General features: G+C 59.8%; 1 protein-coding gene across 2 annotated transcripts; it reads left to right on the forward strand.

Annotated features, from left to right (window-relative positions):
* Window positions 1-2,129: 2,129 nt before the first annotated feature.
* GAL3ST2 (galactose-3-O-sulfotransferase 2) lies at window positions 2,130-25,850 on the forward strand. 2 transcript variants are annotated; one of them, XM_043877489.1, is made up of 5 exons: window positions 2,130-2,189; window positions 4,893-5,252; window positions 20,294-20,380; window positions 21,491-21,755; window positions 22,545-25,850. In XM_043877489.1, the coding sequence occupies exons 2-5, from the start codon at window positions 5,224-5,226 to the stop codon at window positions 23,361-23,363; spliced, it is 1,200 nt and encodes a 399-aa protein (XP_043733424.1). In that variant the 5' UTR covers window positions 2,130-2,189; window positions 4,893-5,223; the 3' UTR covers window positions 23,364-25,850. The 2 variants fall into 2 exon arrangements, with proteins under 2 accessions (XP_043733424.1, XP_043733425.1); XM_043877490.1 differs by lacking the exon at window positions 20,294-20,380.
* Window positions 25,851-26,463: the final 613 nt, after the last annotated feature.

The raw sequence follows: 26,463 nt of genomic DNA on the forward strand, positions 1-26,463 counted from the left end.
GCGGAGGAGGTGGCAGAGGCTGGGTCCTGGGAGGCAGGCTCACATTAGGCATTTCCTACTGGGGTGACCCCGAGGGTGGGGGCATGATGAAGTTGGGGGGTGGCCCCAGCAGTGGGGGGGATGACCCCAATGGTGGGGGTGTGACCCCGAGGGTGGGGTGTGACCCCGACAGTGGGGAGGCGACCCCGAGGGTGGGAGTGACCCTGAGAGTGGGGGGTTGACCCGAGGGTGGGGGGGGTAACCCCGAGGGTGGGGGGTGATGAAGGTGGGGTTCTTGTTCTAGGACTCAGCCGCTGGGATGGGGGCTGCCATCCTCTCTGCCCCCGCTAGCTGATGACGGTTCACTTCTGCCTCTGAGTGCCGCCCCCCCCCCCCCACCCCCGACGCCTCTCTGCTTTGGGGTGTCTCAGTGGACAGCGTCTTGGAGTCAGTGAAACAAGAGGGAGGGTGCCAAGCAGGCTGGACTGCCAGAGGCCCACCTTCCAGACCTGAAAACTCCTGTGTCTGGGGCGGGGAGCAGGAGAGACCCCCCCCCCACACCTGTGATTTCCCAGAATAATCCCCGAAGGTGCCTGGGAGGGGCTGAGAGTATATTGTCTTTGGATTAGAGAAAGTTGATTTTCACCTTAAAACCTCTAAACTGCAACCTGAGAAGAGGTTATGTAAGAGGAGGTCCCGCTGGAGGGCCCGGGGGTAGTGAGGAAGGGGCTGCGGGCAGCCCCCAGGTGGGAGGAAGCCGCAGGCAGGGGCGGGAGCCGCTGGAGAGCCTGGGGGTGCAAGGACGTCTCCCACTGCTCAGCCCCCGGGATGGGGTGCACCTGGGCAGGAGGCACCCTGCCCAGGCCTGCAGGGGAGCAGAGTCCCCATCCTGTAAGCTGGACTTGCATTCCAGAGCCCAGAGGCTTGGGGGAGACTGGTGGCTGTGTGGCCCTGCATGTGGGCCACCCGAGCATGTCCATCAGGACGCTGACCCCAGAAAGGTGCAGGTGGCCCTGACCCCTGACCTCACTCTCACAGAATGCTGACCCTGGCCTGCTCCCTGTCTCTTCTCTGACCTCTGCCAGGACCAGGGGCGGGGGCCCCACCAGCCCCACTGATGCCTGGCCCAAGGCCTGCTGTCCTAGGGTCCAGGCCCCTCAGACCCCGGGGGCCGAGAGAACAGGCTGTCTCCTCCTGTTCCCCGGGCGGCAGCCCCTTCCGGGACTGTCACCCTGGTGAACGCACTTGGGACGGCCCTTGGGGACTCCTGCTCCTCCCCGCCGCCCTGCGGGGACAGTCCGTCCTGGCAGGCTTCCAGGGCCGTCCTGGTGCAGGGGTGTGTGAGAAAGCAGCTGCCGGGCATCCCTGGTGGGCCTGTCTACCCAGGGCCTCTTCCCCTCTCTTCTCCCGCGAGGTGGTCCGGGCATCCCGTGGGGCGGCCGCCGTGGTCAGACGCCGGCCCCTTTGTTTCTGGGTAGAGTGAGCAGCAGCAGGATCCACAGCCCAGGGCAGTGAGGGAGCAGGTCGGGTGGTCGAAGGGTGGCCGGCTGGCGGCTGCCTGTCCTCTGTGGACCCCGGACTCAGAGCCGAGGGCGGGGGCCGCCCTGCGTGTGACCTGCTCCTAGGGTTCACCAGCCCGAGCCCCGAGGGGCCGCCGGCCCTGGGCTGGCGAGGGGGGTGCATCCGAGGTCTCTGGACGGGAGGACCCCCTTCTGCCGTGCCCCCGCCCCCGTTCAGGGCGGAGCCCAGGGGAGGAGGCGCAGCTCTGCTGGCCACGCCCCCGCACCTGCTCCCACGCTTTGCTGGAATTTTCTTGGAGTCCCCGTCGACTCCTGGGCCCTGACAGGGTGAGCGGGAGCCCCCAGACCCTGGCCTCACAGGGGCTCCCGCCATCACTTCTGAGCCCAGGCAGCCCCCCGCCCTGTGTCCCCCAGCCCAGATCTGAGCTGGGGCCGCAGTGATGGCCCCTGTGCTGCCCACCTTGTCCCGCTCCTCCTGCTTGGATCTGGGTGCTGGGACCCCAGCTGGAGAGCGATGCACCCCCTCCCATCCGTGGGTGTAGGGGCAGGAGAGGGGTTGGGTGGGGAGAGAGCGTTCCCCTGAAAGGTGGGGCCAGCCTGAGCCTTCAGGCGAGGAATGCGGAGGCCGCTGGGCGTGTGAGGGGGAGATGCCCCCGCCAGCAGCACCGTGGCCTCCGGATGCGGGAGGAGGTGAGCAGGACAGAGGGGGCATCTGGGCCTTTGGGGATGTTGGACGCTCCGGGTGACAAGGGCTGTGGCCGCTGGGCCAAGGCCTCTGACGTTGGCAAGGCCAGGCCGTGGGGACCCAGGGCGGCACGGCTGTCCCCCATCCAAGCGCCGCAGAGTGGGTGCTGGGGCCTGTCTGCAGGGCGGCCTCGGGTTCCACCCGCAGGGTCGCGGGCACGGGGCAGATGGCACGCAGTGATGCCCGCCTCCGTGGGGGCCCCGCGGCCCCCTAACCAGAGCTCCCAAGTCTGCAGGGCAGCCCAGGGCTGTGCTGCCCAGGGAGCCCCGTCCTGTCCTGTCCCCGAGGTCGGAAAAGGGCCGTCTCAGGAGACAGAGAGCCCCAGTCACAGGCGGGCGGTTCACAGGGCCCAAGATAGGCTCCTGATGACAGGAGGCTGGGAAGGGGGATGCGGGGCTCCTAGCCGTCCCCCGGGACCCCCGAGAGCCCGACCCTGAGGGGCTGTGATGGGGGTGGGGCACTCAGTGAAGGCACCTGGGAGAGTCCGCAGCAGCCGTGAGCCGGTGGGCTGGGTTGATGGAGGGTCTCTCTGGTGCAGACAGGCCACTCCCCACCTGTCGCTGTGGGGATCTGTTTGCTCCGGAGAAAGGAGGCCCAAGTCCCCACTGCCCTGCAAGGCTAGCACCCAGCCCCCTAGACCCCAGTTCCCCAGCCTCCAGCCCCCCAGGGCTGTCCCCCGAGCCCCCAGCCCCCAGCCCTCCCCCAACAGCGGCCGGGTTGGGCTTGTGCGTGGCCGTGTCTGCTCCCTGCCCCGTCTGGCTCCCCGTCCAGGCTATTCGTGGGCATCTCTCCTCCTGGAGGCCCCTCCCGCTCCGGCCCTGTGGCCCGTCCTTGCCCTTCCCACGGCTCTTGAGGGCTGAGCCCTGAGACGCCCTGATTTCGGCCGGGCCCGTGGTCCACTCCTGCTCTCTGCTGCTGGCTGCACCGGCAGGACCTGCTGCGGGCCCCTGCCTTTGACAGCAGATGCTGACTGCTGTGGCTCTGGGCTCCAGCAGCCTCGCCCTGAACTGGGAGTGCAGCCGTTGACCCTGCCTGGCACCTGGCTGCCCTCACCTGGAGCCAACACCCCAGGACCATCTGTGTCCCCGCAGGTGGGGCCCCAGGGGACCCTCGGGGTCTCTGCTCAGCAGCCTGTCCCCCAGGTCCATCACCAAGTGTCTGGGGAACGTTTGGAGGAGAGCAAACTTTTGTAGCAACAGCGAAGCCTGAGACCCCGGTAGGTAGGAGAGTGAGGGGTCTGCCCCAAGACCTCCTCACATGCGGCCCTTAGTGTTCCCCACCTGGCTAGAGGTGGGGCTCCTCACCCTGGGGGTGCTCAGGGAGGATTCTCATTCCCCTGGAGCCACGTGCCACCTTGCTGCGGGAGGAATGGGCCTCCGAAGCCGGAGCTGGTGATGGCCGTTTACCTGCCCAGCCCTGACCCGGAGGAGCCAGGCAGACAGCTGCCTCCTGGCCCAGCGAGGGCCCTGAGCAAGTCAAGGAGCCCCTCAGACCCGCACCCTGGGGAGGACCAGTTGCTCCAGCAAACCAGGGCCTCCTGTGCCAGGAGGGGACTGCCCCAGGGCCCCGGGGACAGAGGGCGGCTGCAGGCGGACGATGCCCTGCCTCCTGACCTTGGGCTGGGCTGTGTGGCTCCATTGGCAGCGGGGTGTGCGGGGCAGTGGTCTGTCAGGTGAGACAAGCCCATGCTTGGCCCCGTGAGTCCTGGCAGCCGCGCCCTGGAGCCTTCCAGTGGTTTGTCTGGTGTCAGGGTGCTGCAGGTGGGGCTCACCGGTGAGGTCAGGGCTGGAGCACAGCGCTTCCGTCTTTATCTCTTTTCATCCCCACTTCCCCCCACAGAAACGAGGTACGCGTGTGGGGCTCCAGCTCCCCCGAGTAAGGCCCTCCCGGAACCCCTACGGGGCCTGGAGGCAAGGCCCCGGCCTCTCCGCACCCTTTCTCGGGTGCGGGCTCTCTGAACTCCGCCCCCGCCCCCCAAGCTCTGCTGTGTCCGAGGTGCCATCGGAGAGAAAGTGAATGTGTCCCTGAGGCCTCTCCACCAGCTCGCCAGAAAGGCCTCTGAGCGCACGTTTGCCTACCCTCCCCGACAGGTCAGACCAGGCTGGGGAAGGGCCTGTGGACAGGCAGCCCCAGAGTGCCCGGCCACTGTGGCCCCCCGGCACCCACATGGCCAAAGACCCCGGCTGGCTGGGGCTGGGGTGCTTCACGGTGCCGTGGGGAATTTTGTCTTTCCTTATGGACCTAACTGGAGAAGGAAATGGCAACCCACTCCAGTACTCTTGCCTGGAAAATCCCATGGATGGAGGAGCCTGGTAGGCTACAGTTCATGGGGCCGCAAAGAGTCAGACACGACTGAGCGACTTCACTTCACTATGGACCTGACATTTGGTTAAAATGCTGCAAATGTTTCTCTCGGTTGTTGTCTTTGAAATTGTATTTATTTATTTCCAAAAGAAAGAAGTGTACTTACGTTGAGTAAAATCTGCTAAATTTAAAATTTTCTACCTGAATGTCCTCCTTTGAAAGTTCTTTTCCAGCCCAAGGTGTAAATAACAGCTAAGTTTTCTTCTTGGGTGAAGCTTTTGAAAAGGAGGAGGAAAAAGAGAAAAGCTGTTGACTTTGGCTCCTGCTTTCTTCCTTGTCCTCAGAGCCGTCTACCAACCCTCGGCAGGATCTGCGTCTTGCCCTGAGTTCTGCACCCAGAGGCCTTGTCGCCGCCCACAGCTCCCTGCAGGCCCCCCAGGCTGACCTACTGCACAGCGGGGCAGGGTGAGCGGGCACAGGCTCGTGGGCGTGTGCCAGGCGCCGGCCTCCCCCGGGAAAGCCCGGGCTCAGGAGTGGGTGCAGGGCGCAGCCCCACCCCAGGCTGGCAGGTGCACGTCTCGAGTTCCCACTGTGCCCAGCGTCACACCCTGCTGGTGCCCTGCGGCCTCCCGCCCAAGTGGGACAAGGAGCCAGGCCGGATCACCACCTGCCAGCATGCCGTCCTCCCTGGGGGGCTTGCAGAGGTAAGCGGGGGCTGTGTCATCACAGGGGCCAGATTCCTTCTTCAGTCCTGGGGGCCTGAGCGCCTGATGGACTAAGTCCTCCTGGGGCATCGCCCTGGACCGGGCATTCGCCCTGAGTTCACCCTCATGGGCTTCATTTCAGGCAGTGGGGAGCCCCCCTCTCCTGACCAGCCAGCCTTATCCCAGGTCTTGTCCTGGGCCTGGTGGGCGTTTGGGATAAGGGGGATGTGGGCAGAGGAGACGGGGATCTGGTGTCTGGGCTGGGGGCCTGGGTGGGCAGCTGCTGGGGTCGGGCTCTGCCGGCCTCAGTCCTGCGGTCATCTTCTGGGGGGCTGGCTGTGTCCCCCACCCAGCTCCGGCACTTCAGGGCCAATCAGCCGCCTGTGCAGTTCAGGGTGCTGGCCGGGCTCTGGGCCCTAGAGCCTGCCCATGCTGTGGAGGTCAGGAGGGGAGGGGCGTGGCATCTGCAAGCACCCCCATCCTCTCCTGGCCCGAGGGGGGCTGCTCTGCCTCCGGGGCCCCCCTCCCCTCAGCCCACAGCCACCGCTTCCCAAGGGCAGGGGGACATGACCAACCTCTTCCCAGGGCCTCCCCGGAGGGCTGGCTGGTGGGTGTCACTCCACTATCTGGGGTCCAGACCGGATCCCGCGGGCGGTCCCGGCCCTGATGGGAGGGTGGGTCCCATGGGTGCTGTTGGGACAGAAGGCTTGGGCAGCTGCTGTGGGTATCCCAGGCTTGCAGGTGCAGTGCAGACCTCGGGGGGGAAGGGCTGTGTGCAGGTTCACACTTGGTGGTCCTGAAGGCCGAGAACTTCAGGTTGGTTTTCTCTGACTTGAGGGAATGCCTGGGGCCCATCTTCTTGGTCAGCGCCCTGGGCCTGTGGGCAGAGAGGCCGCCTGCCACCCAGGACAGGGCACCAGCAGGCTCAGCCTTGCAGCACGTCTGGATGCCGCAGGCACGAGGGGACGAGTATGGGCCAGGGGAGTCCGGGGGTCCACCGGGACAGAGGGGATGAACGTGGGCAGGGGGAGCCCAGGGGTCCATGGGGATGGAGGAGACGGGTGTGGGCAGGGGAGCCCAGGAGTCCACAGGGACGGAAGGGAGGAGAGTGGGCTGGGGGCACCCAGGGGTCCATGGGGATGGAGGGGATGGGTGTGGGCCGGGGGCTTCCAGGGGTCCATGGGATGGAGGGGGGACCAGTGTGGGTGAGGGGAGCCCAGGGGTCCACGGGGATGGAGGGGATGGGCGTGGGCCGGGGGAGCCCAGGGGTCCACGAGGATGGAGGGGACGGGCGTGGGCCGGGGAAGCCCAGGGGTCCACGGGGATGGAGGGGATGGGTGTGGGCCGGGGGAGCCCAGGGGTCCACGGGGATGGAGGGGACGGGCATGGGCCAGGGGAGCCCAGGGGTCCACAGGGACGAGGGGACAAGTGTGGGCTAGGGGAGCCTGGTGGCCTGTTTGGCCAGACGGGCTGCCGGGAATGGAGACCAGACTTCTTCTGCTGGGCGGGGTGAGGGGTCTGGGTGAGCCTCCTGGCCTGAGATGCTGGGGCATCAATCCCCCTGACTGTATGGGAGCCTTTGGAATGGTCCCCCAACTCCACGCCTTGGCTTCAGGTCTTTGGAAAGTTGTGTTTGTGGTTTTTTTGAGATCAGCCTCTTGAGACAAAAATCTCCTGGGGTGCTGGGACCAGGGAGTGGCTGTGGGGGCTGTGTGAGCCCGTGGGGCTGTGTGACCCTGCGGGGGCTGGGTGATTCTCCTGGCCGCAGGCCAGCTCTCAGGGTGGGTAAACAGTGCACGTGGGAGTGCAGGCGGATAGGGGACAGGGCAGGGCGTCTGGCAACGTTCTGCTGCGGCAGGGCTGCGGTGGCCACGTGTGGGCTGGATGGGGACAGAAACAGTCCAGAGTGGGGCTGGCCAGAATGCTTGCAGTCCGCTTTTCAGTGGACAAGGGGACACTTTGGTCTGAGCATGAGGTGATGGAGGCAGAATGGCAGCTGAATGATGAGGAAGAGTGGACTGTTTCCATGGTGACTGGGCAGAAGAGTGGACCTGTTTCCATGGCGACCCCGGGGAAGAAAGCGCGCAGCTTCGCTGTCTGGGACAAACTTGAATCTCCGTGTACTGTGTCTGTCTGAAACACATCTCCCCGCAGCCATGCTGCCTCCCACACTCTCAGATACTGTCTAGTCTGCTCTAGTCTGCATTTATTCTTTGCCAGTCTGTATCTGGAGCTTTTCAGGTGATGCAGTGGTAAAGAATCCGCTGCCAATGCAGGGGAGTCAAGAAACCTGGGTTTGATCCCTGGATTGGGAAGATGCCCTGGAGGAGGAAATGGCAACCTACTCCAGTGTTGTTGCCTGGGAAATCCCATGGACAGAGGAGCCTGGTGGGCAACAGTCCACGGGGTCGAAAAGAGAGTGACACAGCTTAGCGCCTAAACAAGTCTATACTTATTGACTCTGTATCTACTAGATTCTGTATCTACACCTATTCTCTTCTACATCTATCCTTTTCTTTCTGTTCTGTTTGGTTCTATTTCACACTATTCTCTAAGAGTGCTGGCTGCAACCTCCGGCTCTCAGGGTGTGACCCACTGAACTGACTTCAGGGCAAATGTGGTGTCACCCGAGGTGAGGAAACACCCCCAGGTTGTAGAGCATGAAGCAGCCCCCTTGGGGGAAGGACTCAGAGGGCCCTGTTGGGGTCAGGCGGGCCACCCTGGGCTCTCCTCACATCAGCAGTCCTGTAAGCAGCCCCCAGAGGCCCGGCTGCGCCAGGCCGTGCTGACCCATCTCTTGGGCTCAGTGGCATCCCTGGCGACGCCCTGCCCCACCAGCAGCTGCGCCCAGCTGTACGGCCGCGGGGCTGAAAGGCCCTGGCCGCCTCTCACTCCCGGGGCTCGGCATCTGAGTTTCCCCTCCTGGAAAGTGGCACAGCAGCTTCCTGGGGGGGGTGCCGTCTCAGGACAGAGTTGAGGGAGAAGAAGCAGAAATTGCAAGGTTCTTCCTGCCAGCCTCAGATTCCGGCCAAAGCAAGGCACCGTCACTCCCGACTCGGTGGGCGGTGACAGGTGGGGACTGGCTGAGGGGACGGGCGTCTTGGCCACGTTTCTTCTCTGTTGCACCCTGCAGGCAGCGGCAAGGTGACTTTCCTTTCTGTCTTAGCAGGATCCCCTGGGTGGAGGGTGCCCCCACTCCTTCCCTCTATGTGGGATATGTTGAGTTTGGACATCTGGGCCCCATCCCTTCTTTCTGGTTTGATCTTTGTACAGATTGGAGAAGGAAATGGCAACCCACTCCAGTACTCTTGCCTGGAAAATCCCATGGATGGAGAAGCCTGATAGGCTACAGTCCACGGGGTTGCAAAGAGTTGGACATGACTGAGCGACTTTATTTCACTTTGTACAGATGGCTGTTGCCCTGGACTCACTGGGCCACGGCCTCACCCATCCTGATCACAGGGTTCCCAGGCCCAAGGAGACCTTGGGCAGCCCTGTGCCAGACCTCCTGCTGGTGTGTCTGGGGGTGGGGGTGGGCAGCGGGGGCCAGCACCTCCTTGTTCTTCTCAAACAGCCGAGCTGGGGCAGGGGGGCAGGGTCTGGTTTCCTGAGGATGAAGCCTTCCCAGCCAAGGGCTTATCTGTGAGGAGGGAGCCTGCCTCCTCTTATCCTTGAAGTCTTATAAGTTCAGTCTTATCCTTGGCCCCTGCTAATTAAATGCTGCCATTGCACCTACCTCCTTGGCTTGGCCCCACACCCAGTAGGGCATTTGGGGCTCAGCAAGGACAAGTGGAAGGAATGATGGATGGACAGACCACCACTGGTGACCACTGTGGGTGTGTTTATGTGGCCACTTTGGATCCTACACGGGAGCCCTGGATTGGGCCCTGGGATCAGCCAAGGGAGATTTTGTTCTGGAAAAGCAGGAGGACAGATGGAGGCTTTGACCTTGTGTGTCTGTGGGTGTGTGGGGGGCCGGGGGGGGGGGAGGCTGGCCCTTTTCAGCTCATTCCTGTGTCCCTCAGGCTACGGGATCACCGAGGAGGGGGGCAGATGACCAGGTGTGGCCCTGGGCCTCCAAGAGCCTTCTGCCTGTGGCGCTGGATCTCGTCGGGCGCCGTGTTTCTCGATTCTGGGTAAAATTGGCTGAGTACAGAGTGGTGGGCAGATGTTGTCCTTCTGGAGAACTTCCTTGAATTGGAGATTGGGTGTCCTCGGACTGTTTATAACCCATAATTTCAGATCTTTTATTGGTTCTTACTCAGATGCTCAGAATTCTCCCTGAACGGCCCCACCTGGGGCACTCAGCAGTCGGCCGGCTGCTCACCTGGGCCTTGGGGGCTAGGGGCCTTGAGCTCCCCCTCGCCAGCTCCCACTGGAACAGGAGCAGTGCCCCGCCTGGCGGCCCCATCAGCTCCGGCCCCTCTGCTGCAGGGCTGGCTGGTGCCACTTTTGAGCCCACGCTCCATGACCCTAATAGCAAACCCTGAGGGGTGCTGGCCACCTGGCCACCCCAGGAAACCCCTGTCCCTGAGCAGGGCAGAGGCCACCACCTGGCTGTAGCCCGGAGCCCCCACACTTGGGCTCCACATGCAGGAGGCTTGGGGCTCTTGGCAGTCTTCCTATTGAGTGACTGGGGCCAAACCAGAGAGAAAGGGGCTTCACCAAGAACCCTTGGTTTGAGTGGTCAGGTCCTCACGGTCCTTCCTCACAGGAAGCCTCTTTAATCAACAGCACAGGAAGCGGTGTTACATGGTTTCTAATTTTCAGGTATATTTAAATATTCTACAATTATTGACTTTCAAAAGGTGACTTTTGAAAAAGGTGACTTTTTTAGCCCTGAACTCTTCAAAAATATTTCTATTTATTATTTGACTTTTAAAAACAGCTTTATTGACATGTAATTCATATACCCCACGCTTTCCCCAAAGTTGTGCAGCCGCTGAGCTGGCCCTAAGGGTGAGGGTCTGTGAGCACTCCCTGGGGCAGGGGGAGGGGACTGTGAGGCAGACTGGGGAGGCGGTTTTTCAATGTTCACTTAAAAAAGATGGGCAACGCGAGAGTTGTGAGTTAAGTTTTATTTGGGGCAAATGAGGACCACAGCCTGGGAGACAGCACCCCAGACAGCTCTGTGAGACTGCTCCAAAGAGGCAGTGCGGGGGGGGCGGGGGGGAGGCCAATGTGTGTGACTTTGGTGAAGGAGGAGTTCATGAAATCAAGCGCTTATCTTACAAAAGGTTTTCTGCTAGTCATGAGGAGCTGATGTCACCGTGAAGGGATTTAGTGATTTCTTAAGATGAGGACATGCAAGACTTGGGCTCATAAAATCAGTTTCTGAAAATATTTATGTAAAGACCTGTTCCACCAGTTTTCCTGGAGCAGAGTGCCTCATCTCAGGGAGTGTCAAAGGTTAACAGCTGCGGCTGTACAGGATTCCATTCCCCAAGACAGATGGCAAATGCCCGGGACCCTGTGTCCCTGACGGGCAGAACAGCCTTCCCATTGCCAGCCCCAGAAGTGGCTCCCTGAGCACCAGTCCTGCTGGGCGGACTGCCCAGCCCATCCCACACCCACACCCTGCTGACTCCACGGGTGTTGGGACCAGAGGGTCTTCTGCAAAGGAAGAGCCTCTCCTTAGAAATGAGGGATTTCTCTGAAGACATTATTGTTCTTGGGCTGCTGTTGTTACCACCAAAAATCTTGGATTCTCTGCCCACCGAAGCCAAACAACAACAACAAAAAAAAAAACAGACAGAGTTTGGAGGAAATAGGTGGCTTTAATCCTCAACCAGTGCGGGGAGACAGAACAGAACAGGCTTGTGCCTCGAGGACTGTGCCCTCTTCCACGAGGAGTCGGGGGGTCCCACAGATGAGGGCTCACAGTTGGGGTGGTGATGAGGGACGGGGACATCAGGATCTGGTGTTCTTCCTCCTCCTGCATTGTTTCGGAAGCAGTCGTAGGTTGATGTTGGGTAGCTGGGTCTTGAACTATGTTGTGTATTGAACTATGGCCTTCTTTCTGAATGCAAAAAATGAGAAAAACTACAAGAGGTGGTCTGCAGAGAGAGAGAGAGAGAGCGTGCAGTAAAGGTGAGCACCAGATATAGGATGTGTTACATAGAGTTAATAGGTGCAGAAATCGTTCTTGCAGAGTCAAAGGCCGAAAAGCAAACTTAGTTACAGGTCATCGCTGTTCAGACTCAGTCGTGTCCGACTCTGTGGCCCCAAGGACTGCAGCACACCAGGCTTCACCGTCCATCACCAACTCCCGGAGCTAACTTGAACTCATGTCTGTCAAGTCAGTGATGCCATCCAACCTTCTCATCTTCTGTGGTCCTCTTCTCCTCCTGCCTTCAATCTTTCCCAGCATCAGGGTCTTTTCCAATGAGTCAGCTCTTCTCATCAGATGGCCAGAGTTTTGTAATTTCAGCTTCAGCATAAATCCTTCCAATGACTATTTGGGGTTGATTTTCTTTAGGATTGACTGGTTGGATCTCTTTGCAGTCCAAGGGACTCTCAAGAGTCTTCTCCAACACCACAGTTCAAAAGCATCAATTCTTCAGCACTCAGCTTTCCTTATGGTCAAACTCTCACATCCACACATGACTACTGGAAAAACCATAGCCTTGACTATGCGGACCTTTTTCAGCAAAGTAATGACTCTGCTTTTTCATATGCTGTCTAGGTTGGCCATAGCTTTCCTTCCAAGGAGCAAGCATCTTTTAATTTCATGGCTGCAGTCACCATCCATAGTGATTTTGGAGCCCCTCAAGATGAAGTCTCTCACTGTTTCCATTGTTTCCCCATCTATTTGCCATGAAGCGATGGGACTGGATGCCATGATCTTCATTTTTTGAATGCTGACTACAGATTAGGAACAGTTAAACTGAAAACTAGGAGTGATCAGGCCTGCTCATTATTCTCTGTTTCTTTGTTTTCAGGGAAGGAGAGAAAAACTCATTACTCTTTTCTCCTTTCCACTGCAATACTGTGGAGAACTTGTTTCCTTAAGGCCAAAGGGGTTATTGTAAATGAGATAGCAGAAATTTCCAAGAGGTGCTCAGTGCGGCTCCTCTGAAGGGGCCAGCAAACACCCAGTGTTTGCTGAAGGGAGTTTTATGTGTCAGAACAAAGTCAGGCCTGGGGCAGACTGAGGGGAAAAGCCAGGCCCGTTAATGTCCCAGGAGGGCCTCGTCCAGCTGGGGTTAAACTCTAACTATATGGGATGATAAAACCCCGTGTAAAGTAGATAGCCAGTGGGAACTTGCCGTGTGGCGCAGGGAGCCTAAAGCCAGTCAGTGCTCGTGACAACCTGGAGGGGTGGATGGGGAAGGGAGTGGCAGGGAGTTTCACGACGGAGTGGACACGTGTAGCCCTGTGGCTGATTCATGGTCGATGTATGGCAGAAACCAATGCTGTAAAGCAATTATCCTTCAATTTAAAAAAAGAAACCAACCGCTCAGGCTCTAGTGACAAGCTGCCTTCCCTGGAGGGTCTTGTGAGCTCTGCCGACGCGGCTTGACTGCGGTGTGGGAACCCCGTGACCACAGCGTGGCCTTCCAGAAGTGCACCCCTTTGGGGCTTGGGGAAGGTGTGCGGCGAGCAGACCCTGGGGCCTGGCCCCTCGGCTGCCGCACCGTCTCCCGCTGCCTCTGCGGCCACCCTCCTGGGGCCCACGGGTGGTGACTGCGGGCTGACGTGGGCATCCTTTCCCGGCAGCCCCGCCCTGCATGTGAGCATACTACACTTGGTCCAGCGTAGTCCCGAGCTTACGGAGGCTCAGCCTGTCTGCCTGCTGGTTCCTGGGAGCCTCTCTCAGGTGGATCTCAAGTCCTTCGTCAGGAGGACATGAGGGAGCATTAGGCAGCTGGGGGTTGGAGAAGCTCACATTATGTCTGGAAACCCAGGTATGGTAGCAGATGCAATGGTGGAGCAAGGGACTCCCCTGATGGTCCAGTGTAAAGAATCCACCTTCCAAACCAGGGGACGTGGGTTGGATCCCTGGTTGGGGAACTGAGATCCCATATGCCGTGACTCGTGCGACCCAACTGCTGAGCTGTGTGCTCTGGAGCCCATGCTCTGCAACATAAGATCCCATGTCCACAGCTAAGACCTGATGCAGCCAAATAAATAAATAAAAAAAAAGGGTGGAGGGAGGGCAAAGCATGTGCCACAATGGCTTGACCTTAAGGGGGTGTGTGTGGAGAGCAGAAAGTGATGGCAGGGCCTCAGATTCCCCCAGCTTGTGTCTGAGACTAGGCTCTGGTGCAAGAGAGGAGACAGGAAGCAGTAGCAAGAGGGTCATTGAGAAGCTGTGATCACTCATCTAGAGCCAGACATCCTGGAATGCAAAGTCAGGAGGGCCTTAGGAAGTATCACTGCTAACAAAGCTAGTGGAGGTGATGGAATTCTGGCTGAGCTATTTCAAATCCTAAACGATGATGCTGTTAAACTGCTGCACTCAATATGCCAGCAAATTTGGAAAACTCAGCAGTGGCCACAGGACTGGAAAAGGTCAGTTTTCATTCCAATCCCAAAGAAGGGCAATGCCAAAGAATGTTCAAACTACCGCACAATTGCACTCATCTTACACTCTAGCAAGTAATGCTCAAAATTCTCCAAGCCAAGCTTCAACCATACATGACCCATGAACTTCCAGATGTTCAAGCTGTATTTAGAAAAGGCAGAGGCACCAGAGATCAAATTGCCAACATCCATTGGATCATAGAAAAAGCAAGACAATTCCAGAAAAACTTCTACTTCTGCTTTATTGACTATGCCAAAGCCTTTGACTATGTGGATCACAACAAACTGGAAAATTCTTCAAGAGATGAGAATACCAGACCACATTTCCTGCCTCCTGAGAAACCTGTTCAAAATTGGGAAAGGAGTACATCAAGGCTATATATTGTCACCATGTTTATTTAATTTATATGCATAGTACATCATGCAAAATGCTGAATTGGATGAAGCACAAGCTGGAATCAAGATTGTTAGGAGAAATATCAGTAACCTCAGATACGCAAATGATACCATTCTAATGGCAGAAAGTGAAGAGGAACTAAAGAGCCTCTTGATGAAGGTGAAAGAGGAGACTGAAAAAGCTGGCTTAAAACTCAGTATTCAAAAAACTAAGATCATCTCATCTGATCCTATCACTTCATGGCAAATAGATGGGAAAACAATGGAAACAGTGACAGACTTTATTTTCTTGGGCTCCAAAATCCTGTGGAGAGTGGCTGTGCCATAAAATTAAAAGATGCTTCCTCTGTGGAAGAAAATCTATGACAAACCTAGGCACCATATTAAAAAGCAGAGACATCACTTTGCCATCAAAGGTCCGTCTAGTCAAAACTATGGTGTTTCCAGTAGTCATGTACAGATGTGAAAGTTGGACCATAAAGGAGGCTGAGCACAGAAGAATTCATGCTTTCAAATTGTGGTGCTGCAGAGTCCCTTGGACAGCAAGGAGATAAAACCAGTCCATCCTAAAGGAGATCAGTCCTGAATATTCACTGGAAGGACTGATGCTGAAGGTGAAGCTCTAATACTTTGGTCACCTGATGAGAAGAGTCTGTTGACTGGAAAAGACCTTGACGCTGGGATAGATTGAGGGCAGGAGGAGAAGGGGATGACCGAGGATGAGATGGTTGGACGGCATCACTAACTCAATGGATATGAGTTTCAGCAAACTCCGGGAGACAGTGAAGGACAGGGAAGCCTGGCGTGCTACAGTCCATTGCGTCACAGAGTTGGACATGACTGAGTGAGTGAACACCACCGAACACACCATTGCGTCAGAGCTGGCCGTGTGGGTGTGAGCTCGGGGAGCTCCCAGCTGTGTCCACTGAGAGGACCCAGCAACTGACAACGTCCCGGAGCAGCGAGCACCCCCAGCCCCCAGGCTGTGGTCCCTAAAGACCGTTTCTTTTCTTTTTTTAAGCCTGTTTCTTTCCAGCGAGACCGGGTTGTCTTGGTGATGTGGCTGGTCACAGGCCAGCAGGCAGGTGTAGAGGGCGAGCGGGCAGCGCCCCGTCATACCAGACAGCAGACCGCCAGCGTTCGGCTGCCAGAGGCATCTACAGTGGCTGGAACTGACTGGATACAGGCACATTTTTTTTTTTAACAAAGCTTTTTCTACTCTAGTGATAAGGACCAAGAGATGAAATGTGAATTCATTTAAATGGCAATAAAAACTGGAGATTGAAATAAACACAAGGGGCACAGGACTGAGGTGATGAAAATGACCAAACACTTCCGAGAGCCTAGAGAGAAAACAGCCCCTGGGTGCACGGACCTGGCCCTTCCCCGGGGAAGGCGACGCTGGGCCCAGATCCACCCAGCGCCCCCTCCCGGAGCAGCCCCGGACCTCCGCCCCCTGCGACGGGGCTGCCGGCTCCTGCCTGGTTCTCCCCGACCTGTCCCGCTGGACATCTCTCAGCTCGTGGGCCTTCGCCCTGGATCCCGTGCCCCCGGAGGTTTCCCTGCCCTGTCCCGTGGGGAGGCCGCCAGCCCACGGCTCCTGTTCATTCCCCAGCTGGGCCGGCCCCGGGGAGCACTGCGCGAGCCCCGGGCTTCCTCACCGTGTCCTAGCGTGTGGGACTCCCCGCCATGTGTGTGTCCAGATCACAGAACCTGAGATGGTGGAGGGGTGAGTCCCTGGACATGTCCGTGCTGGGCAGGGGCTCTGAGGTCCCGAAAGGCAGTGCGCCCTGGGAGGGAGGGAGTGCCCGCCCAGCCCACCGCGTTCATGGCTCTGAGGGGTTTCCTCTGATGGACGGAGCCGGCTGGGAGTCCGGCGCTGCGGCCTGTCCATGGGTGGCCGGCTGCTCGCTGCCCCGGACGGCATCAGGCGCCCTCCCTGCCCTGGGGTCCCCTCCCTTCCTAGCACCTGGCAGGCCCCTGCTCCCTGACACTGTTTAGAATTGTTCTGCTATGACCGTATGATGTGCTTCCATGGGAAGATGAGTTAAAATTGAATTCTGAGTTAAAAACTCTCTTTGGGGGATGACATGAAGCTTCGAGACTGTTGGGTGCGGGGTCCGGCCATCTCCTTGCCCCAGAGCACAGTGGGGGTGGGGACCTGTGCCCCGCTTGGGGCCAGGGGGACAGAGGGGTCTCACGGGGCGGGCCTGCAGCCAGTGTGAGCCCACTTCTGAGTCTCTGTCTGGGGGGGTGTTGAGAGGTTCCTGCGAGGCCGGGGTCTGGCCGCCCGCTGTCCGGCATCACCCGCCAGCTGCCCTTTCCTCCTGGGCTCCTCCCCCGCATGCCCCTGCCCCATCCCCGCAGAGCGCTGTGCAGGGGCCCCAGGCAGTCAGGGAGCTCCCTCCCGGCTCTGCTCCCTGTGCCAGCCTCCGTGTGCAGGGCGTCATCGGCCCCTCTCACCTGGGACCTGACCGCCGCACGGAGTGGCCCCTCGTCCCCTCCAGCCCCGCCGGGCCCTCCACTACCCCCGGAGGCCTTCCTGGTCCCAGCCGCTGCTGCTCCACATTGCTGGAGCCCGAGGAACCAGCTGCCCTGGGGACACAGGCCGCGTGGAGACGCGGGCCCAGGAGGGACCTTCTCCTCTTTCGGATGCGGGGACACCTGGAACTCACCCTTCCCTTGGATCCGCCTGAGAGGAGGCCTCAGAGCTGGCCCTGACACCAGCAGGGGGCAGGTGGTGAGGAGGGCGCTCAGGGGGAAGGGCTGTGAGCCTTGGAACCAACCTGGGAAGGGCAGTCGTGAAGCCTCCCGGTGCCTGGGGGCAGGCGGTCAGCGCCGGTCCGTCCTGGAGACGGTGCCTGGCTGGGCGGCTCCTCCCGGGAGCTCAGAGCAAGGCTGAGCGGAGCACATGCAGGCCTGCCACCCCTGAGAGGTCAGGATGCTGAGCCATCAGCGTCCCTCCCGCACCAGGCTGGTCGGGCCGTGCGCCGGGTGTCTTGGGGGCAGGGGTCTCAGCAGAGGCCACAGAGCCCCGCCTTCTTGACTTGCACCTGTCTGCAAGAAGGAAAGGAGTGGGTGACGTGTAGGGGGTGGTGTTCCAGCTGAGTGAGGGGTCCCGGTGGGCCCCTGCCTGGCAGCACACAGGGGCCTGCCCGCTGGAAGATCAGGGCCAAAACACCTGGATGCAAGCGGTGCCTGCACTGTACACAGGCTGTGGCAAACACCCGGAAACAACCCAGGTCCCGGAGACGGTGGCTTTGCCAACACCCTGCTGAGGCCACAGGAGGCAGGCAGGGCCAGGGCCGCCTGGCTGTGAATTCCGTCCAGATGTCCAGGAAGTGCCTGCAGCCCGAGCATCAGGACTAAACAGGGGCCTGACTCGGGGGCTGTTCTTGCTGCAGGCTGGGCCCCCTGGATCCAGGGCCACGGCCGGGCCACAGGCGAGAAGCTCACTTGTATTTCAGAGGTGTGCCTGCCTCCATGGGCAAACCGAGCTAGGCCCAGGTTGCAGCCCACCGTTTCCATGGATTTACACAAACACGGTTGAGGCTGACAGCCACCACCTTCTCCTTGTGCCCCCAAGGACAGAAGCTGTAAACACTAAGTGAAGCTTTCTCAGCACTCCCTTGCAGTTGGGGGGGACCATGTGACTGCATTTTGGCCAAGGTGGAGGAGGAGGTTTGTTAGAGGCTTCTAAAAGGCTTTTGGTTCCTAATTATGACTGGTCCTGTCCTTTCTACTTTATTGCTGATGCAAATGTTTATGTGATGGCTGGAACTTGGCAGCCATCTTGTGACTATCGGGCCACGAGCATGGGGAGAGAGACGTCAGTTTTCTCAGTGTGATGGGGCTGAGTCTGCCAGAGCCAGCAGCTTCCCTCCCAAGCTTCTAGATTGGTGAGGGGAGTCTGCCATTGTTTTCTGATTCTTGTGGCTGAGGTTCCAAGTCACATGTGTTTTACTGTTGTTGTTCATTCACCTGGTTGTGTCTGACTCTTTGTGACCCCGTGGACTGCAGCACGCCAGGCCTTTTTATGCTGATGTGTGAATGTATGTCCTGGCCCTGGCAACTCCTTGAGCTCCGGACTCTTTTTTCAGCACTGCTGGGCACCTCCTCTTGGTGTCTCAGGACATTTCACACTCAACAGATTTGCTTCCGATCTTGTTCCCACCCTGTGGTTTCCCCTCCCTCGGCACCCCAAGCCAACTCAAACCAGGAGGTCTGCGGTGGGGGGTGGGATGTGTGCTGGGCTTCACTCACTCACTCAGCACACACGAGCCGAGCACCGCGCACGTGCCAGCTGCCCTTCCAGAAACTGAGGAGCTTACCTGACAGTGGGCAGAGCTTGCTGTGTGCTTAGTCGCTCAGTCCTGTCCAACTCTCCGAGACCCCATGGACTGTGGTCCGCCAGGTGCCTCTGTCCGTGGATATCCACCAGGCAAGAATACTGGAGTGAGCTGAGGAAATGGCAACTCACTCCAGTATTCTTGCCTGGAGAATTCCATGGACAAAGGAGTGACTGTCACCTCCAGGGGATCTTCTCAACCCAGGGCTCAAACCCAGGTCTCCTGCAATGCAGGAGGATTCTTGACCATCTCAGCCACCAGGGAAGCCCAGTGGGCAGTACAGACTACAAAGGGACAGATGTAATTGCGACACCCTCAGGTGGCAGTGAGATATGACGGGCAGGGTGAGCTGCAGGGAGGTTGGGAGACCCCCTGCCTACAGCCCAGAGAAGTGGGGGGCGGCTCATGCAGAAACTGGGTAGACAGTCTGCTGCTGAAGCCTCCTGAGTGCAGAGGTCCTGGGGCTGGGTGTTTGAGGAACAGGAGGAAGTGGAATGGCTGGAGGGTAGGGGTGGAGCCGGGGCCTGGGGACCGGCTGGAAAGACTTGCACTCTCCTGAAGGGTTTAGCACAGGAGGCTCTTCAATTATGGGATTTAATCAAGGGTTTGGGCTTGTTGAAAGAAAATGAAAGTGTTAGTCACCCAGTTGTGTCCAACTCTTTGAGACTCAATGGACTGTAGCCCACCAGGCTCCTCTGTCCATGGGATTCTCCAGGGAAGAACACTGGAGTGGGTTGCCATGCCCTTCTGCATGGGATCTTCCTGAGCCAGGGACCGAACCTGCATTGCAGGCCGATTCTTTACTGTCTGAACCACCACAGAAGACTTTGAGCACTTCGGATTTTTTAATAAAAGGGTCTTTTGGACTGCTGAGGGGGAATGAACCACGGGGCAGGGACACAGGAGGGGGTAGCCAGGCCACCAGGGTTCGGGAGTAGCGTGGATCAGGACAGAAGGTGGCAGGGGGGTGGGGGGTGGGGGAAACGGACCAGAGCAGGTGAAGGAGCCACTGTCCCTGGGGGTAGGCTGGGTTTGGAGGGCAGAGTTGGAGCCAGTCTGGACCTTGGAGGCTGCGATGCCTCTGCACACCCCAGTGGGGGTTCAGGGTGAGCCCAAGCTGGGGTGTAAGTCTGGGGCGGCCTGCAGATGGTGAGCAGAGCTGAGACTGGCTGGGCCTCCCCCTTCTCAGTACAAAGTGGCCCTCCGGGTAGTGCGGCCCAAGGAGCCCCTCACGGCTGAGTCACTGCAGCTTCTTCATCCCACCAGGGGATGGCAGGACAGGGAGTCCCTGCCTGTCTCTCCTCATCTGCTCACTGCCTCTCCCTGTGAGTTCTGGCCCAGGACCCCTGCCCACACCACCTTCAGCTCCTGCACCCAGGCAGGCCCCCCTGCCCTCACGGGCCCTAGGCTGGAACTCAGGGGTCTCAGTCAGGCCCGTCTCTCAGGGTGCCCTGCTCAGGGTTGAGGGTCCCCAGACCTGTTTTCACCTCTGACTGTCCCCGCCCCGCCAGGGAGTAGGTCCCCCTCTTGGCTTCTCCCAGCTTCTGAGCAGTGGACAGTGCAGGGAGCGAAGTGGGGGTGGTGTCTGATGACTAAGGCCCATCCTGGGCTTCGCCCCCACCCCAGGGACCCCACGGGCCAGGGCACAGTAGGTGATGGACACAAGCTATTACACGGGCGCTGGGGAGGTGGAGCGGGTAGGGAAGGGGATAGGCAGCAGAGGCTCCTTCCGGGCCCTGTACTCAGTGCTGAGGGGTCCTCTGCCCACAGGTGCTTCTGGGCCATGCTCCTCCTCCTGGCCCTGGCTGTGCTCCTGCTTGCCGGTGTCATGCATGTGGACGTCAGGCTGCTTATGCCGTGAGTCCTCCACTGGGTGGCCTGAGGTCTGGGCACTGCCCCCTCCCCGAGCAGTACTGGGATGGGACCCCAGCATACCCCACTCCAAGTGGCACCCAGCCCTGCCTGTGACTGTGGCAGGCCACGCCTCACTTCCAGGCCTCAGCCTCCCCTCTGCAATGGAGGAGGGGCTCTTCCTGTGGTCACCCAGCCTGGGGGCCTCCTAGTATCTCCCATGGGCCGTAAGCTGCCCAGAACTCCGGGGAGGGATATGGGAGGGTTGAATCTGGGCCAGGTTGGGGGTGCCCTGGGCAGAGCTGCTGTGTGCAGAGGGTAACCAGGAGGCAGGGCTGGGGTGGTTAGAACCCCCTAGTGGTCTGGGGGTCAGGACCCCTGCCCCCCTTCTGGTTGGTGGTATGGCCTCTGTGAAGCCCAGGGTCCTCCCGATGGCTACCCAGCCCCAGTGCCTTAGCCTGGCTGCTGGGATGGCCCTCCAGCCCTGGGCCTGGCTGATCTCCACAGGAGAGGGGAAGTGCTAAAGTTCCTGGGTATCCTTGCCTACCCCCCAGGCCTGGCACTAGCCTCGGGACCCTGTCTCCACCATCCTGGGTCACTCTCACCAGCCCTGTTTTGGGGTCCTGTGTTGGGGCAGGGTGGGCACCTGTAGCTCCAGGCTGGTGTCCACAACTGGGTGGGTGCCACCCTGATATCATGGGAGTGGGCATCAGCGTCCAGTCTTGCCCGGCGGTGAGTCAGCCCGCTCAGCATGAGGGGAGAGCCAAGCACCGCTGGTCATATGGCCTGGGTCACAGGGCAGAGCCATGCTGGGCGCCCTCAGAGCTAGGCAGGAGGTTGGGAAGCAGAGGGGTGCAGGGCCTGGGAGAGCAGCCTGCAGTATGTGGGAGCAGGTGGTGCAACCACTGGAAGGGCACAGCTAGGGCGGGGTCTCAGGTAAGGGGGCACAGTGGCGGGGTGGGCTGGGGTGTTTCCAGCTCAGGGAGTGTGGGTCGGGGAAGCGTGGATGGTGGAGCAGCTTTGCGGGCCTCCAGGTTCAGGGGTCGCGGGGCTGGGATTTCTCCTGCTGGGCAAGCGCGAGGATCCCCGGCCCACGGCGCTGCATTCTTCCCCCAGCCAACTCGGGGACCAAGTTGACGGGCCCCCCGTCACCAACGTCATGTTTCTTAAGACGCACAAGACGGCCAGCAGCACGGTGCTCAACATCCTTTTCCGCTTCGCCGAGACGCACAACCTGTCGGCGGCGCTGCCTGCTGGCGGCCGCTTCCACCTCGGTTACCCCTGGCTCTTCCTGGCGCGCTACGTGGAGGGCGCGGAGCAGGGCGGCCCCGGGCGGCGCTTCAACATCATGTGCAACCACCTGAGGTTCAATCCGCCAGAGGTGCGCGGGGTCGGGGCTTTCCGGGGCGGGTCTCCCGGGGCTGGGCTCCATGGGGGCGGGGCTTGCGGGGTCTGCGGGCGGGGCTCATGTAGGGCGGGGCTCAGGGGCGGGGCTCCTTGGAGGGCGGGGCTTCCCGGGGCAGATCCTTCTGGGGGCGGGGCTACTGGAGGGTGGGGCTTTCCGGGGCGGGGCTCCTGGGCGGGGCTCCAGAAGGGCGGGGCTTCCCAGAGGGCAGAGCTTCCAGGGGCGGTGCTCCTGGAGGGCGGGGCTCCGGTGGCGGGGCTCCTGGAGGGCGTGGCTCCCTGGCGGGGTCCCGGGGCTCCAGGGGGCGTTGCTCTCTGAGTCAGCAGCGGGAACCGGCGTCTGCCGCCTTCTCCCCTCTTCTCCCCCTCCTCCTGGGTCCAGACTCACCAGCTCGTCCCTCCGCAGGCCCTTTTCACGTGTTCACGGCTCCTTCTCTGGGTCATTCGGGTCTTAGCTTAGAGGGCATCTCCTCCTGGGGGCTTCTCTGACCTCCTCCCCAAAGGCTTAGCAGGGGTGACGGGGAAGGTAATGGGGGCCGGGGCGTAGCCAGGCTCAGGGGTTTTCAGGTCGTTCTGGATGCTGGTGAAGGGTGGCAGGCAGAGGAGCCAGGTGGCCTGGACTGGATGCAGGGGACTGGGTGGGGGGCCGGGGGCAGGCTCAGGTGTGCTGCAGGGTGGGGGCAAGGGAGGAGGCACCACCTGCCCCCGGGACCACCCCCGAAGGAGCCCAGGGGTCACCAGCCCTTCCCCTTCTGTCTCCCAACAGGTGCAGAAAGTCATGCCCAACGACACCTTCTACTTTTCCATCCTCAGAAACCCCGTCTTCCAGCTGGAGTCCTCCTTCGTCTACTACAAGAGCCACGTCCCCGCTTTTAGGAACGTCACCAGCCTGGACGCCTTCTTGGCCTCGCCGTGGACCTACTATAACCAGAGCCTGGGCCTGAGCAACGCCTACGCCCGGAACAGCATGTGGTTCGACCTGGGTTTCGACAACGACGCGCCGCCCGAGGAGGACTACGTGCGCGCGCGCCTGCTGGACGTGGAGAAGCGCTTCCAGCTGCTGCTCATCGCGGAGCACTTCGATGAGTCCATGGTGTTGCTCCGGCGCCTGCTGCGCTGGCGGCTGGACGACGTGGTGGCCTTCAGGCTCAACTCGCGCAGCCGGCACAGCGTCACCAGCTTGTCGCCCGCAGGCCAGGAGCGCGCCAAGCACTGGTGCGCCCTGGACTGGCGCCTCTACCAGCACTTCAACCGCACCTTCTGGGCCCGGCTGCGAGCAGAGCTGAGTCCGCGGCGTCTGCGCTCCGAGGTGGCGCGGCTGCGCGAGCGGCGGCGCGAGCTGGCCGCCCTGTGTCTGCAGGACAGCGAGCCCAAGAACAAGTCGCAGATCACCGATTTCCGACTGCGCCCCTACCAGTCAGGCAGGGCGGACATCCTGGGCTACAACCTCAAGCCGGGCCTGGACAACCAGACGCTGCAGACGTGTCAGCGGATGGTCATGCCCGAGCTCCAGTACATGGCCCACCTGTACACCCTGCAGTTCCCCGACAAGCCCCCCAAGAACATCGCCTTCCTGGAGGCCTAGAGGGACGGCACAGTGGACTCTGGCTGGGCCCTCTCCTGTTGTCCCTGGAAGGCCCTGGGCGCTGCCTCAGGCTCCGAGGGGTCTCCTGGGGGCACCTGGGGTACCCAGGCCCTGCCAGACCACCAGTCCTCAGGATGAAGACCACCCATGATCCATCCTCTCGGAGGTGATCTCTCCACTGAGGACCCGAAATATAGGACACCATCGCACCTGAACTGAGGATGTGAGCCTGCTCATCAGATTCACCAGATAGAAACGTCTTACCAGGTGGGAAAGTGAGAGATCTTCCATCAGAAGAAAGGAATCTGGAGCTCAGAGCGGCTCCCCCTACTTTGCCAGCCATGGGGACATGACCCTGGTCACTGAGACACTGTCAGCACCCCACACTCTGGAGGCGGGCCTGGGGACCTGGGTCTGGAAGGGTCTGGAATGCTCAGTTTTCCTTCTTTGGCTGTATGAGGCTTATTTCCAACTGAAGAACGGTTTTGGATTGAGAAATGTTAGAACTGCTTACAAGGCAAATGGTTTAGCTGGAGCACAGGTTGAAGCATGTGCTGCAACTCTGAGCTGCGACAACCCCCCCAAAAGATGAGTGGAGGAGGAGACCTGCCGGAGAGCTGGGAGGGGACTGCTGTACCCTTGGTTGCCGTGGAGACAGCACTGGATGAAACCCCAGAGGAGGGTGGCTTCCAGGTCCCCTTTCTTGTGGTTTGTGTGGAGGGAGTGAGGATGCCTGCTTGGTAGAACGCGATCCCTGGCTGCTTGGGGGCCCAGTGGTTAGTGGGGTGCACACACCCAGAACCATCTGCCCTATGCCTGAGAAAAGTGGACTGCCTGGTAGCCCTTGGGCTACCCAAGAAACAGACCTGCTCTTTCACACTCAGCTGAGAGGCTCAGCCTTGCCTGCCTGTCTGGCTCTGGGGTCCCCTTCCTTCCACGTGGGGACCTCAGCCCTGAGGACCCTGGCACCTGCTCAGGTGCTCCTGGGTCCAGACATGTCCACACTTTTCAAGAGAATCAGCACTTCAAAGAGAAGGGGAACTCTCACCCACAGAACAGGCAGCAGCTAACTTGGACACAAGTGAATGGAGGGACTTATGAAGAATAAATTTTCAGTAAGAATATGGGATATACTGCAGCAAATTTGAGAATAAGTGACAATATTTAGAAACAGAATAAAATGAACAGAGTCCATGCAGGATGGACCAGAGATCCAGGTCAGCAGGAGACGCCCCCCTCCCTCCCCTCTTCTGCCCCCTCCCCTCCCCCACCCCCAGGAGGTTCCTCCATCCTCCACCCAGAGGAAAATGCAAAGAGGGAAATTGCAAGGGAGAGAGGAGACAGGGACTCAGATCCCAGATGAGCCAACCTGACAGGAATCCGGGAAGGGGTGTACGGGCCATGGGTGAGAGCTGATAGCCAAACAAAAATGGGAAAAATGACCCTGATTTAAAGAAAGCCTCCAGCTTCCCTGGTGGTCCAGTGGTAAAACCTGCCAGTTCAGTAGACACAGATTTGATCCCTGACCCAGGAAGATCCCACATGCCACAGGACAACTAAACCCGGGCTCTACAACTACTGAGCCTGTGCTCTAGAGCCTGGGGGCTGCAACTACTGACCTTGTGAGCTGCGGCTACTGAAGCTCACGGCTCCCCGCACCTGTGCTCTGCAACAAGCAGAGCCACTGTGGTGCGAAACCCGTGCGCTGCAATTAGAGAGTAGCTCGGGCAGCAGTGAAGACCCAGCACAAACATAAATAAATAATAAAACTAAACATTAAAAAAGACTCAGTGCAGCCAAAAATAAATAAACTAAAATAAAAATAAAGACTCAAATCCCATCACTGCCCTGAGCCTCAGGCACATCTGCCAACCACCAGAGAAAACACAATCCCTGCTCAGCTGATGTGAACAAGCGAGTGAATCTAGGATAAGCAGGAAGTATGGAGGCCTCTTACTACCAAGCGAGCGGGCTGTCTCCGGCGAGCCGGTGTCAGACCGTCGCTGCTGCCCATAGAGCCGGCACCGTGGAAGTGGGCTGTTCTCAGCTGCATGGTAACCAACAGCGTGAAAGTGCCATGGAGATTCAGTGACAGTTACTTTTGTCTGAGGTTGGCAGGAGCGTCAACCAGTACTATCTTTTTGGAGGGAAAATTGGGGGTATTTATCACAATGTAAAGTGCATGTGGTTTGTAACAGACAACTTTGGAAACAGTCCATCTGCTTGTCTGTCCAGAAGACTGTTTAACGTGCAGAGTCTGACGCCGCCAGTAAAGCTGGCAGCCTGGACTCTATGGTCTCCTTTCCAGAGGGGCTCTGGCTGTGTGTTGTTGGAGGCGGGGTTGGTGGGCAGGGTGCCCACCCGGCTGCCCACCCGGGGTGGGTGTGCAGGGGAAGCTGGGGAGAGAGGCTGGTTTTTCAAGGGAAGCAGGTTCTTATGCGACATCTCCATGTTTTAAAAAGCTGGCATCTAACTAAAACATTAAAACGCTTGAGAGAGGGACCAGGGCATGTGTGTGTGTGTGAGTGTGTATGTGGAGGGGGGGGCGGCCTCCTTCCATGGCCCCCAGGCACCCTGTCCCGTGCCGCTGAACAGGCGATGCAGGGGCTTGGAGGCCCGTGTCCCTGGGCCTGGGTTCTCCGAGGGAACTGGTGAACTGTGGCTGGTGGCTGGGGGCCAGGGACAGAGCTTGGCCCTCCCTTCCAGTTCGGATGGGCTCTAGAGACGCCAGGCCGTGCTAACGCTTCCTTAACACCTGTCTTCCCCTTTCCGCTCACTGCAGACCCTTGGGCTTTTATGTGGGTGCTGGCTGCCCGCTGGGGACATCCCGGGGCCCCTGGGGTGGGCAGAGTGATGTGCGCCAGGTCTCAGCCCGCTCTGCAGAGGGGGCGCCACAGTGCCGCCCCACCCCCTCAGGCCGCGGGGGCCCGGCTCTGGTGACCCGCTGTGGCCATGGTGAGGAGAAGGCAGCCCAGACACGGGGCAGGACGGGGGCTGCAGCCCGGTGGGGGCACCCTGGGGGCCGGGGGCGGGGGGTGCGAAGGACCACAGAGCACTCACTCGCCTCTTCATGGGAAGCATCTCTGGGCCGCCACACCGA

Source organism: Cervus elaphus, chromosome 20, assembly GCF_910594005.1.
Source record: "Cervus elaphus chromosome 20, mCerEla1.1, whole genome shotgun sequence".
Taxonomy (NCBI): domain Eukaryota; kingdom Metazoa; phylum Chordata; class Mammalia; order Artiodactyla; family Cervidae; genus Cervus; species Cervus elaphus.